The 20,594-nt window shown below is 43.2% G+C and overlaps 1 protein-coding gene across 1 annotated transcript; it reads right to left on the reverse strand.

The window, feature by feature from the left end:
- Positions 1 to 1,985: 1,985 nt before the first annotated feature.
- On the reverse strand, positions 1,986 to 17,387 carry CD320 (CD320 molecule). The gene is made up of 6 exons (XM_044658690.1): positions 17,267 to 17,387; positions 11,754 to 11,873; positions 10,896 to 11,228; positions 8,636 to 8,752; positions 5,477 to 5,593; positions 1,986 to 2,659 (listed from the first exon to the last, which is right to left on the reverse strand). The coding sequence occupies exons 1-6, from the start codon at positions 17,379 to 17,381 to the stop codon at positions 2,505 to 2,507; spliced, it is 957 nt and encodes a 318-aa protein (XP_044514625.1). The 5' UTR covers positions 17,382 to 17,387; the 3' UTR covers positions 1,986 to 2,504.
- Positions 17,388 to 20,594: the final 3,207 nt, after the last annotated feature.

Raw genomic sequence — 20,594 nt, forward strand, 5'->3', positions numbered from 1 at the left:
GAAACACCTTCCCTTACCCAACTCCTTGCCCTCCAGCCATTCCTTCCCCAAATTGCTTTTTCTGTTGAAAGGCACTACTATCCTTCCAGTCAACCAGGTTTAAAACTTAATCATCCTTGACTCTTCTCTCTCCTTCTTCTACCATATCCAATCATTTTCCAAATTACACTGATTAACCTTCACACATGACACCTTCCCTCCACTCACACAGCCACTCTCCTAATTTGGACTCTCCATCTAGACCCATCACCCTCCACCTAGACCCATGCTGGCAAAACTTATGGCACAAGTGCCAGAGTGCTCTGGAGGGGGCTGCTCCCCTATCCCTCTCCATACATGCCTGAGGACATTTCTCACATCACCCATCCCTCTGCCCAGCAGCCCAATGGGAGCACTTCCTCCCTCCCCATCTGGGATAAGGGGGCAGCTGACATGCAGAGTGAGGGTTGTAGTTTGGGCACTCGGTCTCTAAAAGGTTTGCTATCACTGACCTAGACTGTTACAGTAACTAGATTACTGATTGGTCTTCTTGCTTCCACTCTCTCCCCTTTCTAATCCATCTTCTATACATCTGTCAAATTACTATGTCTAAGACACAGATCTAATGACGTCATTCCCTACTTTAAAAATTTTCAAAGGCTCCCTTATTGCCTCAAGGATGAAATACAAACCTTGCCTGTGAAGTCCTCACTGTGCCTTTCTGCCACCTTTCTAGAATGACTTCATATGACTTCCCTTCATGTTTTCTAGCAACCTGGTCTACTGATCCCCAAACAGAGCTTGCCATTTCCTATCTCTCACTTCCTTTCCCTGAACCACTCCTGAAATGCTATATCATCTCCCACAGGGTAAGGCTGTAAATTCCTTGAGGAAAGAAAGTGTTCCAATTTACTCTTTGTATCCCCAGTGCCTATTACATTACCTTGTACATAGTAGATGCTCAATAAATGTTGAATTGTATCTATTCAAGACCTCACTTTATATATAAGGAAACTAAAACTCAAAAAAAGTGACTTGACTGAGGTTAAACAAAATTTAAATGGCAAACCCAAGCAAGTTTGGCAAGCCCCAAATCCAGATCCTCTGACTTCTATACAATGCCTTGCCTCCTCCTCCCCCTAGCAGAGATGCTGTCAAAAAGAGATTACCCTCTGGACTGGAGTAAAAAGTTGAACTAGCTTTCAAAGATTCCTTTCAAAGGATTTCACTTCTATGGGAGGAAGCATGGTATATTCATTTGCAATCAAGAGATCTGTGTTCAAATCCCAGCTCTGAAACTGCGTGACCACCAATAAATCATCTAACTTTTATAGATTTCAGTTTTTCTGCTCTGAAAAATGGAAATAATAACACTTCTACAACCTACCTGATGGATTATTATAAGGAAAGTATTTTATCTACCTTACAATGCTATCAAAATATCAACACATCCTACAAGTGTCATTCAGCACTTAAGACCTCCAGTAAAAGGAAACATTTCTCCCAAGCAAATGCCTTCCACTTTGGGCTAATTTTTAGGATTTTTTTTTTAAAGCAAATCCTAAACTTGCCTTCCTACATCTTCTACTTACTGCTCCTTGTTTTACACGAAATCAAGCAAAACAAATCTAAATACTCTTCTTTTGAAACTAGGTCAACCTGACTTAAAAGTCTATGCCTCTATTTTCCTTTCTGCTTGTAGGAAAAGTTACTGCCAGCTTCAAAATGCCTGGCTTGGGTTTGTATTGCACCTATAGCTTCTTACAATGAAGGGAAGAATGTGGAGAATTATTAACAGAGATTCCTAGAACCTTAGAGACCATCTAGTTCAGTTTCCCCTACTTGTGCAAACTCCATTTCCCCAAAAGAAGATGCAAATTCTTCTAGGATGAGAATAAGTCTATCTCTACTTGCATCCATCCACGTTGTCCATGAGTTCTAGGTCAGATTCTTCCTCCATGGGGACATCTAGAAAGGAATCCAGGAGACAGACTGGAGAAAAAGTCTTAAGTTTTGAGAAATCATTTTAATTGCTCAATTGTAGCTCATCCTAGGTAAAGAGGATATTCTCTCTTTTACCTGTAGTGTCTGAATGGAGTAACTCACCCCTGGGCCACCATCCTTGTCCTATGGCCAGTATCAGGGACACCCTCCATTGCTCAGCAAAGAGTACAGCCCATGGAGCCAGCTCACTGAGAGAGTGAACAGTTAACTCCCCACCCCCATCCCCATGCAGGCAGGATGCATTCTATTGGAAAGAACCAGGATTCACACCCATCCAGATATGCAGGGCCTCTGAGGGTAGTAGAAGGCAGCAACAAAGTCAGGAACTATTGGCTGCCTTAAAGAGAGAGGTAGCTTAAGATGGAGGCTTATGAGGAAGAGTTCTGTACAACTAACAGTCTCTCTCCCCTCTCTGCCTTTCCTCCTCCTAGAAGACTCTTGATTCAGCCCCAGGGAAGCCTGGTCCAGTTTCACAAATGCATAAGCAGTCCTGGAGGACCAAAAGGTAGTCAAAGTGGCACTCAGAGTAAGGGCGATGGTGTCCTCTCAGGTATCAGCAGTGACTCCTTCACAGCTTCCAGCAGATTTGGCTGGGGGAGGAGGCGCCACCGGACTTGGGCCCAGGTCTGGCAGCACACAAGGAGACAGGCAGCAGCCAGAACTCCACTCAGAGCAGCTAAAAAGGAAAAAAAATCATAGATGCAGAAAAGGTCACAGGTGAAAAAGACCATAAAGAAAATCTGGTTCAACCCCCTCATTTTATAGAGAATTAAAATAAGGGTCAGAGAAGGGAGTCACCTGCCCAGTTGGTCACATGGAAGGTTAGTGGGAGAGCCTGGATTTGCATCTGTGTCTTTTGACTCCAGATTTAGCACTCACCACTACCATATCCTATACCACACTATCATTACCTGACTTCCTCATCTTTCCCATGAGCCATCTGAAGGACCACCATCAGAGTGGCATCAGGGCAAGTGCACCTTGTACTCAGCCCAGATCCCCCAATCCCCAGGGGATTACTAGCAAAGGTCATTTTAGGTGCTAACAGACACTGCTCTGAAGGCTAAGAATTCAGGAATATGGAAGAAGAAAGGACTGTTTCTATAAGATAGAGCAGCAAAGAGGGGCTTAGTCCAGGTTTTAAGAAAGTAACAGAAGATAAATACAAACAGGGGCATGAGCCTGCAAGGAAAGTACCCAGTGGGCTAATGGATACAATGAGCTGTGGCTACTGGGAAAGCCAAAAACATTTCCAAGTGAGGTACTTTCCTGGACTTCATCATCTACAGGAACTTCCTTTGTATTCTGCAAGATGTCATCAACTTTGAAATTCACCTTTCCTTCAGTCCCCTTTGCCTTTCCAGATCCACCACAAAAGAAGGCTTTTTACCTTCTATGTTTTGTGATTGTAAATTCCTTGAGGGCAGGGGCTATCTTAAGCCTTTCTTTGTAACCCAGTGCTCAGCTTAAACACTGTATCTGACAGAGTAAGCATTTCATAGATGTTTATTGACTGACTGACAGACACAACCAAAAGAGGTTTTCTGGATATACAGGGGAAGGAAGAGTCAAAGAAGGACAAAATTGCTCCTGGGGACTAGGTCATGGTTGAAAATTGAGCAAAAGTTGGGCAGGTCATTCCTTAAATTTGCTTCTGTTCTCTCTGCCAAGAAGAATGGTCATCAGGCCAGAAAGGATGGAGCAAATAATGGCCAATAGAAAGCTGAAATCCAAGCTAGGTTACCAAGTGAAAGAAGAAAACCACCTGCCAGATTTTAGGTCACCAGACCCAGAATAAGCAGGGATTGAGGTGATGAATGGATATATGGCTGAGCTCCTAGTCTTGATCTCTGAGAGTCTATAGGGAATAGGGAAGATGCTGCAAGTCTAGAGAGTGAGATGGAGTCTGATTGTCAAAGAGAACCAGAGAATGAAATTGGAAAATTATAGGTCAATGAACAGAATTTTGATTCCTGGTAAAATTCTTATAGCATATTATCATAGGGATGCTTTGTGAACATTTGGAAAAGGAAATAAGTAGAGATCACAAAGAAGCAGACTTGTTTTTATTGAGAATATTGGCAGACAAATCTCAGTTGCTTTTTTAACAGCCACTAGACCGGCAGATGGCATGGCTTACCTAGCTAGTAAAAAAAAATGGACAAGACAAAGTGTCTTGTACTCTCCTTGTGTACAAACTAGAGAGATGTGGGTCAGTTGATGACACAAGGTAGATGTGGAAATGGTTGAATGGTTGGCCCCAAAGAGCAGTCATTAATGACCCCATGTAAGCTTTGAGAAAGCTCTCCAGTCAAGTATCCTGGGAATCTCTGCTTGGGTCTGCTGGATCACTGCTTTGGATAAAAGCAAATATGGCATATTTAGCAAATTTGCAGATGACATAAAGTTGGGAGGGAAAGCTAACACATTAGAAGATAGTTGGGATATAAAAAGCTTTGGACAGTCTGAAATGTTGGGCTGAATCTAATAAGATGAACTTTAAGAGGGATAAATGAAAAGGTGTACACGAGTTCAAAATATCAATATCCCAAATAGGACGGGTAAAACAGTCTTGAGAACAATTCATTTAAAAAAGATCTAAGGGGTTTAGTAACCTGAAAGTTTAATGGGTCAGCAAGGTGCCCCAGCAGCCCTGATAGATAATGTGGCCTTAGACTATATTCAGGGAGGTACAAGGTTGAGGTATAGGGAAAGCTAGGCCTGGTATCCTCTGCACTGGTCAGACAAGATCTGGAGATCTGGAGGGCAGCTCTGGGTACCAATGAAGGAACCAGAAGATGAACTACAGTGTCCAAAGAAGGGAAACTAGGATAGTAAAGGGCCTGGAGATAATAACAATAGCTAGCATTTCTATATTGCTGCTTTGAGGTTTGCAAAGCAATCTGCATATTTTGATATTTGATCTTCACAACAACCTTGGAGGGTAGGTGCTATTATTATTCCCAGTTTACAAAAGGGGAAACTGAAGCAGAAAGCCCAGGGTCACAAAGTAATACAAAACTGAGTCAAGATTTAAACTCAGAGCTTCCTTATTTGAAGTCCAGTGCTCTATCTATTATTGTGACTTAGCAACCTCAGAAGGATCAGTTGAGGAAACTAGACATATTTAGCTAAAAACAAGAAATCCCGGGGAACACCATCATGTGGATAATGTATTAAACATGTTCATTTTCCCCCAGGGAGCAGAACTAGAAGCACTTGGCAGAAATTGAAGCAAACCATGCTTAGGCTTGATGTCAAGTAAGGAGTAACTCTATTAAGGAAAACAGACTGCCCCAAGAGGTATTTGTTACCCCTCACTTGAGGTCTTCAAGCAAAGGCTGTGTGACTACTTGTTCAAGAGGTTATAACATGGTTTTGAGCAAGATGGTCTACAAGCTTCCTTACATACAAAAGCCAGCATCTGTGACTGGCAGAGCCTATAGTCACAGGGTAGATCCAACTGAGCAGCCACACTGCCGGGGGGACTTACCTGCTGCCATAACCAGGCCATATGCACTTCGTCTTTCTGAAGGCGTGAGGTGTCCATGGCCTGGGGTGAGAGACACAGCTGAAGTGGTGTTCTGATCTCCAGGAGTTTGTGTCACCCCTGAAATGGAAGCATCCTCAGGTTAGCAGTGTACGAGAGAAGAACTGTAAGAGGAAAAATCATGAGCCTGGCCATAAATTAATAATTTTATAAAATCAAAAGTAGCAAGGGGAAAAGATGGAAAAATAGAAGAGATGTATAGGTTATTTTCTTTATTGCTCAATTTAGCTTGCTATTCTGTGGCCACCATTAGGGCCCCCTAGCCATGTTCACAGGGAAGTCTAGCCAGCAAAAAACACAGAAAAGAAGAGAATGCCTCAGTTTATCAAACTTTTTCTCTGCCCACTAATTCACACATCAAGTCTCAAGAGCCAACTTGGGCTTTCTATTTTGCTTGGGCTGCCTAGGGGTGCAGTCCAGGGGCCAGTGCAGGGGACATCACCCTGTCCCCTGTCTCATGATCTCTTGACTTTATTGCTGCCTTTTTCTAGCTGCCATTCTATCCTTGTAACCCAATGCACTCAATGATTTCCTTCACACAATCCTCACCTCCAGGTCAAGTTCAGGCTCATGACAGGTATGCAAGTAGTCAACATCACCTTCCAGACCCCAGAAAGGGGGAAGATTAAATTTCCTTTGTATAAGATGAGTCTTAAACTCCAAGGACAGCTACATGTAGAGCTAATGGGATCTAAGACTTCCTGCATATCTGGGCAAGGTTGCAGAGGATTTCTGAGCTTGAAAATGCTGCCAGAATGAGGCAACTGGGGTAGATCAGTGGATTAAGAGTCAGGCTGAGAGACGGGAGGCCCTAGGCTCAAATCTGGCCTCAGATAGAACAAAACAATAGAATGGGAAAGACAAGAGATCTCTTCAAAAAATTAGAGATATCAAGGGAATGTTTCATGCAAAAATGGACAGAATACAAGGCAAAAATGGTAGGTAGAAGAGATTAAGAAGAGGTGGCAGGAATACACTGAAGAACTACATAAGAAAGATTTTTAACATCATCTCTAGCCACATTATTGATCGAGAGCCAAACATCCTGGAGAATGAAGTCAAATGGGCCTTAAGAAGCACTGCTAACAATAAGGTTAACAATAAGAAGGTAATGGAATTCCAGCTGAGCTACTTAGTATCCCAAAAGATGACACTGTTAAAGTGTGGTATTCCAAATGCCAGCAAATTTGGAAAACTCAACAGTGGCCACTGGATTGGAAAAGATCAGTTTATGGGGCAGCTACGTGGTTCAGTGGATAGAGAGCCAAACCTGGAAATCAGAGGTCCTGGGTTCAAATCTGACCTCAGACACCTCCTAGCTATATGACCCAAGGCAAATCACTTAACCCCCATTGCTTAGATCTAACTGTACTTCTGCCTGGGAACCAATACTTAATATTGATTGTAAGACAAAAGATAAGAATTAAAAAAAAAAACAAGATGAGTTTGTGTCTCAATCCTAAAAGAAGGGCAATGCCAAAGAATGTTCAAATTATTGAACAATTGCACTCGTTTCATTTGCCAGCATGATTATACTTAAGATTCTGCAAGCTAGGCTTCAGCAATATGTGAACCTACAATACCAGAAGAGTAGGCTGGTTTCTGAAGAGGTAGAGGAACTAGAGACCAAGCTGCCAATGTTCTCTGGATTTTGGAGAAAGCAAGGGAGTTCCAGAAAAATAACTACTTCAGTTTCACTGACTACACTAAAGCCTCTGACTGTATGGATCGTAACAAAATGTGGCAGGTCCTCAAAGAGATGAGAGTACCAGAACATCTTATTTGTCTCTTTAGGAATCTATATGTGGGCCATGAAGCAACAGTTAGAATCAAACCTGGAACAACTGATTCATTTAAGATTGGACAAGAAATACTCCAAGTTGTATACTGTCACCTTATTTATTTAACTTATATGCAGAGTATATCATACAAAATGCCAGTCTGGACAAATAAAAAGCTGGAATTAATGTTGCTGGGAGAAATATCAATAATCTCAGATATGCAAACAATACCACTCTGACAGTAGAAATTGAAGAAGAATTATGAAGCCTCTTGATGAAGGTAAAAGTGGAGACTGTAAAAACTGGCTTTAAACTTAACATCAAAAAAACTAAGGTCATGGCAACTGCTTCCATCACTTCCTGGCAAATAGGGAGAAAAGAAATGGAAGCAGTGTCAGATTCTATATTCTTAGGCTCAAAGATCACTGTAGAAGGTGACTTCAACTGTGAAATTAAAAGACAATTGCTGGGGGCAGCTGGTAGCTCAGTGGATTGAGAGCCAGGCCTAGAGACAGGAGGTCCTAGGTTCAAATCTGGCCTCAGACACTTCCCAGCTGTGTGACCCTGGGCAAGTCACTTGACCCCCGTTGCCTACCCTTACCACTCTTCCACCTATAAGTCAATACACAGAAGTTAAGGGTTTAAAATAAAAATTTAAAAAAAAAAAAAAAAAAAAAAAAAAGACAATTGCTCCTTGGAAGGAAAGCTACGGCAAATCAGTACAGTGTGCTAAAGAGCAGAGACATCGCCTTGCCAACAAAGGTCCATCAAAGTCAAAGTTATGGTTTTTCCAGTAGCAATGTATGCCTGTGAGAGTGAGACTACAAGAAAAGCTGAGCACCACAGAATCTGCACTTCTGAATTATGGTGCTGGAGAAGACTTTTGAGAGTCTTTTGAATAGTAAGAAGATCAAATCAGTCAATCCTTAAAGGAATTAATTCAGACTATTCACTGGAAGATAAAATACTGAAGCTAAAGCTTAAATACTACATAAATAAATACATAATGAGAAGACAGGAGTCATTAGAAAAGACCCTGATGTTGGGAAAGATTGAAAGCAAAAGGAAAAGGGAACGGAAGATGAGACAGTTTCCTGGAAACAACGAACATGTACTTGGACAGACTTTGAGAGATAGAAGGGTCTGACATGGTATGGTCTGTGGGGTCTCAAAGAGTCAGACACAAATGAATGACTGAACAACAAAATGAATTGAGCTAGATGGTCTGCAAGGTTCTTCCCAACCCAGCATTTATAACTGGCAGAGCCTACAGTCACAGGATAGACATGGCTGAGCAGTCATACTGCCCAAGGGGTCTTACCTGCTACTGTGACCAGGCCATAGGCACTTTGTCTTTCTGAAGTGATGAGATTTCCATAAACTGGGGTGAGAGATACAGCTGAGGTGGTGTTCTGGTCTCCAGGAATTTGTGTCACTCCTGAAATGGAAACAGGTTAGCAGTGTCTAAGAGGAAATCTTAAACCCTATAGTCAGCTACGCCTAAAGCTAACAGGATATGAGGCTTCCTGCATTTTGGGGCAAGGTTGTAGAGGATTTCTGAGCCTGAAAATGCTGCCAGAGCACACCCACCTGAGTGGTTTAGGCCAGTGATTTTTGAGCCCATGAACCAATCAGTTCTGGACATAGAGTTACACATGCCTCCTCAAACTAGAGCTCCTTGCCAGGTCTTTCCTCATGGGTCAGAATCAGAGGGAGACAGGAATGTGAGTTAGAAGCCTTTTCCCACTCCCATCATTGCCTCTGCCCTCCATTATTACTCTACTGATACTTATTATCTGAAACAGGGAATTTCTGGATTGGAAAAGACCTTAGAGAAAATAAGTTACTTTAAAGAGGACAACATAGAGTATAAGAAAAGGAAAGGAGTTTGCCCAAGTTCAGACACATCCAGACTGGTACATCATAAGATCCCTACCCCCTAAATCTGGCCCCTCTACTCTCTCTGGGTTGCCTAAGGAAATCCCTAAAGGAAGCCAAGCAGAGGTGCCCTGGGGCATGGGGCATTCTTCACTCTACAGCAGAGGTGCCAGGACCTCTGCAGAGAAACTGGTCCAAAGGCTAAGAACTTCACGTGCTTCTTAGTAGGAGAGAGATTGCTGGCCCTTGGCCCAGGCAGGAGGAAGGAGTATCCAGCCCAGCAACCAATGGTCCACCTCTCAAAATGAAGGCTCCCTACAGGATATGCAAGAGGCTATAGCAGCCTAAGCCTTCAACCTCCCCACAGAAGAAAAAATCTGTACCTGCTATTACAGAATGAGGCATCACAGAAAGGTCATGGAGGTTCCAGAGCTGATGGAGCCAACACTCTGAAAGCTGACAGATTGGAGATGCTGCCCATATTCAAGGACACTTACACCAGTGGCCATAATTATCCCTTTGGCACTCTGATTTCCTGAAGGGACAGCACTCTCATTACCAGGGATGGAAGACACAGCTAACGTGGTAGCCTGATAACCCTTAGCTCCTATAGTCCCTGCAATGAAACCAGTCGGCTTCAGGTGAGCAGCCCCAGGGTGAGAGGGAGCCTCAGCCCCTACAGATATTTCTTGTCTCTCACCTTGGGACTTCTCTGACTGACTTCTCCACGATGTCTCAGGGAGCTCATTATTAGGAAAACTTTATCATCCTGCAAGATCCCTTCAACTGTGGGACCCCCTCTTTACTACCCTCTGTCTCTCTGATTAGCAAAAGGAACTATAAACTCCAATTTTGTTGTTTTTGTTCAGTTGTCTGACTCTTTATGTCCCCATTTGGGATTTTCTTGGCAAAGATATGAGTGGTTTGCCATTTCCTACTACAGCTCATTTTACAGATGAATAAATGAGGCAAATAGGGTTAAGTGATTTGTTCAGGGTTACACAACTAGTATCTGAGGCTGGTTTTGAACTCAGGTCTTCCCGACTCCAGACCTGGTATTCTATACATTGGACCACCTCGATGTCCTATGAAGCCCCTCAGTTAAGGGAGGGGCCCTCATTTCTCACTTAGTTGAATAACTTTGGAACTTCATATCAAGTACTCCCTCCACTAGCTTTTCAGTATCCTTTAAGATTCCTTTACTAAATTATAAACTACTTGAGGATAGGGATTTTTTTTTTTCACATTTGTATCCTCAGTGCTTAGCATGGTGCCTGGCATATAGTACATGTTTAATACCTGTTTACTGACTATTAACTATGGTTGGCTTCATCTGAGACAAAAGGACGAGCATTTGGGTGAGGAAAGCTACCCTGGGTAATGAATGTTTCAGAAGAGGTCTCTGACCTTAGAAATGTATCACAGTCTGGCAGCCTGAAAGATCCAGGTCAGCAATGACCACATCTAGATTCCCTCCCTAAATTGGAAGACAACTTGCATTTTCCTGTCTCCCATCATCATTCCTCTCAAGCTTTTCTGATCCACTATCCAGTCTCTGCCTCCATGCTACTTTATCCTGCCATCAAAGCCAAAAGATAAATCCCAAAGAGGCTTCTGAAAGTCTCTCCTTCCTGGGGCACAAGGCTCATAAGTTTTCCCTCTCCCATGCACCAATGTACATGCACACACTCATGAACACTCACCACAATGATGTTCATCGTTGCCACTGGCACAGTCTGAGTGTCCATCACACACCCATGCATGTGGAATGCAAACTCCTGGGGCACACTGGAACCCCTCTTTGGCACAATCTGAGAAGGACGGCTTCAAATGGCGCTTCTTGCAGTTCACAAACTGCTCATCTGTGCCATTGGGACAATCACTGACTCCATCACAAAATCGATGTTCAGCCAGGCAGGGAGGTGGCGGGCAGCTGGCCTTAGTCCACAAGTCAGCACATTCAGGTCCTTCACATCTAACTGGGAAACATGTTTCAGAGGGACACCGTTCCTCCCCATGGGCACAAGGCTCTGCCCCTGTTCATAAGTAAGAAAAAAGGTTAGTCAAGATATAATGAATTAGGCTACAGGCTAAAGGAATTATATTGAAAACAGAAAACTTTCCTCGATAGTTAGATTGTCACTGGTAGTTGTAAGAGGGAGGGAGAACTATGGAGTCCAGGGAAAGATGGGATAGCCTTAGTGAATGGAATGAAAGAGAGCTAATACTGGAGACTCTCTTCAGACCACTGTAATCTATAAGAACATAACTGATGCCCCGACTTGTTCTACCTTACACAGATTTCACTCCCCAGAATCTGTAAGGTAATTAACCCATCTCTTGAATTAGTCTTCACTTCTATCCCCTTCTCCATAACACAAACATAATCCTTGACTAGCCTGAGGGCAAGTCGGCAAGCAAGCAACTAGTGAAGAACAGAAAGCTGTGGGGCCAGAAGGGGTAAAAGGGTACCTAAACAATTTGGTTCAGCTCTGCTCAATCCAGCCCCTGGCTGAGTCACCTACTGCCCGCCCCGTTCCAGGACTATGAAGTCCACTTACAGCAGGAAGTTTCATCTCTGCCATCTGAACAGTCTCTGTCACCATCACACAGCCACTCAGAGGGAATACAGATGCCAAAGCCACATGAGAACTTAGATGGTGGGCATGGCTGTTCGGTACCTGGGAAACAGGTGAAAAGAAAGCATGGATAAAACAAAGTATCACCAGGCTGGTCTAAAGCAACACAGCTAGGATGACAGGTGACACAGAGTATGGTGAGGGTGAATGTGAGCCTGACTCAAAATCAAAAGCCTTTGTCTCTCACTCCTTGCTCTACTACACACCAGCTCTAAGTTTTCTTGCCCTCAGATTATTATCTTAAAATGACAAGGTGAGGGGGAGGAAGGGAGTAAAGAGAAGGCTGGATAGAACAGATGGATGGATAGATAGATAACAAAATAATATCCTGGGCTTCATTACTTTCTCCAGAAAAGCTGCACCTCCATTAATTATAAATGAGTTTGTTGCAAATTTAGAAATACAGCAAAGAAGAATTCTTTTTTTCCCCCTAGAAACCATGTATTCCCTTCTACCTCATCTACGCCAGAGGTTCTCCTCCACAGAATTACACAGGTTTTCCCCTCTGACATTGATGGGAAAGGGCTAACTCCCTTGATTTGACAAAGTCTTGATGGGAGTAGGTCCATGGGAATTTGACCAACCAAAGTCAATTCAACATTACCCCAAACAGAGCAAAAGATCCCCTGGGGCTATATGCCATTTCTAGTGGAGGGAGCTGAGAGAGAGGGAAGCTTCAGGAACATGTTTCTGTGCCCAAGCTGAATGAGCTGTGCCAGAACAGAGAGTGCCAATCAGTAGGGTACTAGACTTGAAGTCTAAAGAATTTGGCTTTGACTCATCTTAGACACTAACTGTACAACTAAAGGTAAAGTCATTTCTCTGTAGTTCAGTTGCTTCATGTATACAAAGAGAATAAAAAATAGCTATAACTAACATTTATATAGTGCTTTAAGATCTGCAAAGCACTTTGCAAACATTATCTCATTTGATCCTCAGGACAATCCTGCAAGGGAGGTGTCATTATTATCCCTATTTTATGGTTTGGAAAATTGAAGCAGACAGAGCTCAAAGTGATTTGCCCAGGATGTCACAGCTATGAAGTGTTTGAATTCAGGTCTTCCTGACTCCAAGCCCAACACTCTATCCACCTAGCTTATAACCATAATGATAACAAAAGCTTTCTCAGGTTAGCTAGGTGGCTCAGAAGATAGACATGAGGCCCTGAGTTATGACATCAGATGTGTCCTTAGATATATGACCCTGGGCAAGTCACTTAACCCCAATTACCTCATCCTTACCCTCTTCTGCTTGGAACCGATACTCAGTATCAATTCTAAGGTGGATGATAAGGGTTTTTAAATAATACCTACCTCATACAACTGTCATGCATCTAAAATGAAATACTGTACATAAAATGTTTTACAACCCATATAGGGCTAGACAAATGTCCATTTTTGTTATTATTATTAAAGTTGATGCACCCCAAAGTAGAGAAAAATAAAGAGCTTCAAACCAACTCACTTTATAGAGGACTGAATAAAGTTAAGAGTAGGGACTGAATTTAAACCTACATTTTCTAACTCCAAGAGCTTCCATAATCGCCCTACTCCACCTCCCCAAATACCCTGCTACAAAGTCCAATCTCTCACCTGTCTCTTGAACTGTTTGATGGACATCCACAAGGGAAGCAAAAAAAGAGTGCTGTTTACCTTTGTTTTTACCCTTATATTCTGTCTGAAGAGTGGTAAGGGCTGGGCAATAAGTTTTAAGTGATTTTCCCAGGATCTAGGAAGTATCTGAGGCCACATGTGAACCCACTCAGTACCTCCTGTCTCTAAGCCTGGCTCTCAATCCACTAAGCCAGCTAGCTACCCCTTTACCCTTTATACTTGACCCTGCTCCCAGAAGATAATCACTTTATACGCTAAAAACTCATGAGCTCAGTTGCCCTCATAGAAGTTCTTCACAGAAACTCTACCAAACTCTGAGAACCCACTGTACTTCCTGAAAGTGGAAGGTACTGGCCTCAGGCCACATATCCTCCCCAACAACCAGGTGTTGTTCCCAAAGTGAAGGCTCACTTGGGGAACTGGGCAAAGAAAAAGAACTCCCTTAAGCCTCTCTCCTGATAATAGGGCCCTGAATACATCCTACAGCCCACTTCATGAAGGGAAGTATAAATCAATAAAAGTTCAGATTTAGTGGAGCCAACAGAGTACACACAGAGATAAACCAAGCCAAGCTACCAGTTGCAATGACTAGTCCATTTGTTTTCAGAATGGACAGGGCTCTTATTACCTAGTTTGAGGAACACAGTTAATATGGTGCTGTGGCCTCCAAAAGATTCTATGATCACTGAAATGGAGACAGCCCCAGCTCAGTAATCTCAGGGAAAATGGGAACCTCAGCCCCTATACCTAACTGCAACTGAGCTCACACCCTGAGGCTTAAGACTACCTGGATTGAGGTTCCAGAGCCTCAAGATGACGAAGAACCTACCCAACTTGAGGGACCCAAACCAGTCTTAGCCAAGGCCTCCTTTTAAGGAGGGATTAGAATATATATAACCCAGTGGAATTGCTTGTCAACTCTAAGAGGGGGGAGGAATGAGGGGAGGGAAAAAACATGAATCATGTAACCATGTCAAAACAATTTTAAATAATAAAATAAAATGTATTTGTAATGACAAAAAAATAAAATTCATAAAATTGCTAATTTAAAAAAATAAAAAGAACTTGGCAGTAATAAATGTTTACTGTCTATTGTTATTGTCACCAAACACGGAAAGAGGGCAGGAAGATCCACAGAACAGTAGTAGAATTGAAAGGAATTCAGAGAACCTCAATTTCATCCCCTACATTTTACAGGTTAGACAAATGAGGTCCAATTTGCTCAAGGTCACTCACTGAGTTAATCACAAAACTGGAGCTTGAATCCTGGTTATGTGACTCCCAACCACCACAGACGTTCCATGAGTATAGATCTTGTCTTCCCACTATAACCTTTCCATTAATGCACTATCTCCAATAAGCTATCTAAACCAGTTGTCTCCATTTTTTTTCTATTTGCTCTTTATTTCCTCAGTCACCTTCAGTTCTGCCAAGCCAAATCTTAAATCCTCACAATGGCCAGCCCTTGATTGACCTCTGTAGAGCCTTCTCAGAAAGCTCCAGCCCAGAGAACCCAGAATTCTCTAGCTTCTATCATACTAAAATATTGTACTCTTTATGTACATTTCCCTTCTCTGAGAGATCAGAAGGCAGAGCCCAGACAATCTCTCCATGCTCAGGTTATCTCAAACAAATGAAGGTGGGACACAAACCAAGGCAACCCAACAATCTTACTGGAAAGAAAAGAGGTACAATTTGTGAACAGGTGGTTATGATTGTTAAGCAAGGCAATTTGGGGGGGGGGGAGTGAAAAAGGTGGGTGGGGGAGGGGGCACAGGCCTAAAAAGCAAACTAAAACTCTGAGAAACCAAAGGGAGGGCACCAAGAGAAGTACAGGAAGGCTTCCCTTACTCAAAAACATCTTTCCCTTCCTATCTTTATTTTCTCCTCTATAAAAAGCAGGGTTTGACTAGATGATTTCTAACAACCTCTCCAATTCTGACAATGAGCTTTCATCCCAGCTATAGCAGAGCCTGCATTCCTCCCTAGGCTTTTCGTTCTAGTAGACTGCTTTTTGCCTCTTTTTGTATCTTCAGAGCTTAGCATAGTACCTGGCACATAGTAGATGCTTAATAAATATTTATTGAATTTAATTGAATAAGATCTTCTCACAGGTCTGTGATGCTTTTAGGAGCACAGAACAGCAGAAGCTGAGCAGAGCTCAGAGACCAACAAGCCCAACCCCCCTCATCTTAGAGAGGACAGAGCTCAGGTCACAGAAAGTCAGTGGCTAAGCCTGTAACTATACTATGGTTCTGGTTTGCCCATTCTTTCCCTGTCCCTTTGCTCACCGTGTGTCATGTCTTGCCAGCACACTATCAACTGGGCCTTCCTCCTTACATCTTCCTCTTCATTTTAACAGTTATTGTTAAATGATTACCAACTAACTTTTGGGAATGCTTGTCTTTCCCACCTGCCTGAATTTCTTAGGAAAAAGAAGTAATTTAATCTTACTTCCTCACCTTTTCTTTTTTGAAGCCTCTGGTTTTCTTCAAGGCTGAGGTGAGCTGCCATTTTTCCCCAGAGAAACCATTCTGGATTTTTCCAGTGATTTTCAAACTCTCTAGTATTTATTTGTCTGTGTACATGCAGAATATGAGCATATGAAGGCAGGGGCTGTCATGTTCCCTTTTTTTTTTCCAAGCAATATAACTATATATATTTATAATTCAGGGCCCTCAAAAGAAATGGTCACTAAGAACAAAGTTTGGAGTCATTATTAAAAAAAAAAGTTTGGAGTCATGAAAAAAGCTAAACTTTAAACATCTCTAGTAAGATGCAATTGGGGAAACGGCATTAAATCTCCAAATAGTTACTTGAAAATCACCTTTAAAATGTTATATGCCCTTGGACTCTCACACGTAGGCACTTGGTAACTGTTAAGATGAAGAGGAGGGGGGCAGCTGGGTAGCTCAGTGGAGTGAGAGTCAGGCCTAGAGACAGGAGGTCCTAGGTTCAAACCCGGCCTCAGCTACTTCCCAGCTGTGTGACCCTGGGCAAGTCACTTGACCCCCATTGCCCACCCTTACCACTCTTCCACCTATGAGACAATGCAAAGAAGTACAAGGGTTTAAAAAAAAAAAAAGATGAAAAGGAGGATGTAAAGAGGAAGGCCCAGCTGACATCAAGGTGCTGGCAAGACATGAGACACAATGAACAAAGGGACAGGGAGAGAATGGACAAACAGAAGCACCCTGCTAGGCTTCCGAGAATGTGACCCCAGACTGAAACCAAAGCTCTGAATAAAGTAGAACCACCTAACAGCCAGGATTATCAAAGCTGAGTGGGGAGGACTCCTGAGTGGATGAGGAAACTGAGGTTCCTAGGCTGGGGCTGTAGTAGAAAAGATACCAGGGTGAGGCCGAGGGAGCTGCCTGAGCCCCTCAGAGGAGAGAGGGTCATTAATGACCAGCTGGGTGACCCACCTCGAATCCTTCACCTCTCTGCACCACTTTTCCCAGAGAGTACAATGGAGTATTTGAACCAGGTTACCATAAGGGGCTATTCAGTAAGGCCTTTCCCATCAGTGCAGGGCGTCAAGGGCCGGTTGGCCTGTGATCACAAGGGTCTTCACTACCAAGAGCCCAGCTCACGCCACGACCCCCATTTTCGCCCCTCCCCCTCGGGCTCCTCCCAGTCTGTGCCCCTCAGGGGAGCAGCACAACGACCCAAGCCATGTGGAGAAGCTGGGGGAGTGACCTTGACTGACGGATGGAAAGACCAATGGAGGGTGGGCGTGGGGGCGGGGCCTAGCGGAAGATGAAAGAACGGCCCAACTAGAAGCAAGATTAGAAGGGGAAAGGGCTCTCCAAAAGAACTCACCTTCTCGGCGGGCTAAGGTCAGAGGCTGCACCGGAGCCGGAGGCAGGCTGAGAGCTAGAGCTCGCTCCAGCCCCGCCATAAGCAGGGGCAACAGCCGCAGCAGCACACCCGCCATGCCCTACTACAGACAGACTGGCCGACCTCAGTGCGTCCTCCTCTCTCCGCCCCAGTCAGGGACACGCGCACGCGCTCCTGGGCGCGCTCTTTCGGGTTGAGTGGGATGGAGAGCGCATGTGCAGTCCCAGCAACATTTACCACCACTACCACCACCACCACCCCCACTCCCAAAACCTTATTCATGATTCGCATATGTTCACAGCTACTGGGCGACCCTTGTGCTAGTTCCCCTGGAAGCTTCGCTGGGATCCACGCCTCCCAACACACCCATAAACGCCTTTGAGGGCGGGTGCATTTGCTCTTTTCTCTGGCGAAAAATCAAAGCCCTGAGGCTTTGTGGAGGCCAACAAAGCTAGGCTGGAGGATTCATAACTCCATTGCACCCAGGAAATACCTGTGCCAAAGGCATCCAAAGAGCTAGAGATGAGTAATGGAGAGGCTTGAATGGGTCCTGCCCTGAGCACTGGGCCAAGCAATCCCCCTCCGAGCCTCATCTTTGGGGGTGGGGGTGTCCCTAGCGGAGTTAAGACCTTAACATCATATAAGGATAAGCTGTTAGCATTACCCCCTCTCCCCACTCGACCTTGGAATCAGAAGACCGCAGTGAGAATTTTGCCTCTTTATACTTAATAGTGGTGATCCTGGGCTATAACTTACTGAGTGGCAGTTTCTCCATCCTGAGTATACAGTCTTTACCTTATGAATAACAAATAAGTCAATGTATGTATGGCTTTTTGTAAACCTTAAAATGTCATCTAGATACTTGCTACTATTATTACAGTGAGGCAATAGAGAACTTTAGTGAATTGGGGATTAAGGAAGCTGAGAGCCTATGGAAAGATCACTGGACCTGTAGTCAAAAAGGTCAATTGCTGTCTCAGCCACTTACTGGCTATGTGATCCTGGGCAAGACATTTAACCTATTTGCCCCAGTTTCCTCAACTGTAAGGTGGGGGCAATAATAACCCCTATCTCTCAGGGTTGTTTGGAAAATAAAGTGAGACACTTATAATGCATTTTTCAAGCCTTAAAGGCTACATGAATGCTAGCTCTTATCCTTAAAGGTACTAGAGGGAGAACTTTGACAAGTCTATACAAGTTGGAAAGTCATCCAATATGAGCCCAGTAAATGAACTATCTTCTGAGGACTAAACTGGTCTCTCCCACCTACTCAAAAATCTTTAGGGGCTCCCAATTGTCTTTGAATAAAATACAAACTTCTAATCCTGGCATTTAAAGCCTATTCAATCTGCATTCAAACTTTCAACCAATCAATAAACATTAAATTTCTACTTTGTGCCTCTGCATCTTTGCACTTTGACACACTATGGGTTATCTTGTTCCCCCACCGTCTCCACTTCCAATGGAACAGGTAAATTCCATGAGGGCAGGCAATGTTTTTTCCTTTTTGTCTATATACTCTCAGAATCCAACCAAACTGGCCTAATAGTTGTTTCCTAAACATCAGCATTCTATCTCCTGTCTCCCTACATTCATAATAGGATGATATCATTGCCTGGAATGTATTTGCTGGCTTATCCCCTTCTCAGAATCTTATGTTTCCATCAAAGGCCAACTCAAAGACACCTCCACCTTTCTTAACCCTTCCACCCCAACACACACAAGTTATTTATATTCTCTCCTTACCAAAATTACTTTGTTGTTTCCCCTAACACAGGTCCACTTCTTGAGGGGAGGCACTGATTTCCTTTTGTCTTTGTTCCTCCAGCACCTGCCACATTGCCATACACATACCAGATACTTAGTCAACGAACACGAACAGTATAGTTTCTAACTGTGCAGTTACTATGTGTCTCCAGAATTTTTACACTAAAAAAGGGTCCACGTATTCAAAAAGGTTTGAGTACCACTTATCCAGTTCAGGCTCTACCTAAGGCAGGACTCTTTCATCTAAAAACAACAGCTCTAACAAATGGCCATCCCAGGCGCTACTTGACAATCTCTATATAGTGAACTCTCTACTTTATAAGCCAACTTATTCTAATTTCTGAATAACTCTTCATAATGAGTTGCTTTCTGCTACTGCATAGCTTTCCAACATTCTTAGTAGTGTTCTCTGAGACCAAGGAGTAAATCTGCTCCCTCTTTTCTATCACAACTTACATATTATCATAAGTAATCTTTTTAGGTAAAATAGTGCAGGACCTTCAAGTGACCCTTGTATCTTGTGGGATTTTTTAATTCCCACAAATCCCGCCTTACATCCAAATATGCTCCAGCTTGGCAACTCAACTCACAAATATTCATTAAAATGTATTTATTTTTTAGTCTATATTTGTCATGTTACCGGCAGAGGAATTCTCTCTACAAATGCCAATTTACTGATATTCTGCAAATTTCCTGGGGCCCTACGAGGTTATGTGATTTGCCCAGAATCACAGTGCTAGTGTATGTGAGACAGGACTGGAACCCAGCTCTTCTGGACATGAAGGGGCAGTGCCCTACCTACTAACCCATAAATAATGTTTTGCAAATTACCTCTCTTCTCCCTACCTAAATAGGAGAGGAGGGATTAAAGAAATGATGTATGCATCAAAAAGTCATTCATGGGGCAGCTAGGTGGCTCAGTGGAGAAAGGCCTGGATATGGGAGATCCTGGGTTCAAATTTGGCCTGACACTTTCTAGCTGTGTGACCCTAAAAAGTCACTTAACCCCAAATGACTAGCCCTTACCACTCTTCTGCCTTAAAACAGATACTTACATCAGAAAGCTACTTGTATCAGTTCTAAGGCAGAAGATAAGGGTTTTTTAAAAAGCCATTTGTATCTGGTTTTGAAAGCATCAGAAGTTAGTTCCTAAGCCCTGATTTAGGGTCCAGAAGTCTGGGTTCCATAGCCAGTTCTACCACTTATATACTAATAATGGCTTTCAAGCAAATCGCCTGACTTTGCTTTGAGTCTATCTTCTTCCTCATGGGTAAAATAATCATCACCTCAGCTTTACCCATTTAACTGGAGTGTGGTGAGGATCTAATCAGAATGAGTATATGTATAGTGTTTTCCAAGCCTAAGAGAAATATTCTCTGGTGACAAGGAGGAAGATTTTCTTACATGTTCACCACTGATTCATTAAAATCCAGCAATGGGATGTGGTGAAAAGAACTCTAGAAACCTAGGCTCCAGTCCTCACTTCAAAATCAGAGAAACTCGGACAACTCTGTTCCTTTTGTCTGGATCTCAGTTTCTTCCA

Source organism: Gracilinanus agilis, chromosome 1 (assembly GCF_016433145.1).
Source record: "Gracilinanus agilis isolate LMUSP501 chromosome 1, AgileGrace, whole genome shotgun sequence".
Taxonomy (NCBI): Eukaryota; Metazoa; Chordata; class Mammalia; order Didelphimorphia; family Didelphidae; genus Gracilinanus; species Gracilinanus agilis.

What these genes read in the sequence shown, in the direction of transcription:
- CD320 (XM_044658690.1), bottom strand. Translation starts at nt 17,381, where the DNA reads ATGGCGGGTGTGCTGCTGCGGCTGTTGCCCCTGCTTATGGCGGGGCTG. An exon ending in GACCTTAGCCCGCCGAGAAG is followed by an intron (nt 11,874 to 17,266) that starts GTGAGTTCTTTT and finishes CCTGTTTCCCAG; the next exon opens with GTACCGAACAGCCATGCCCA. An exon ending in TGGCCTGGTTATGGCAGCAG is followed by an intron (nt 2,660 to 5,476) that starts GTAAGTCCCCCC and finishes TTTCCTTTTTAG; the next exon opens with CTGCTCTGAGTGGAGTTCTG.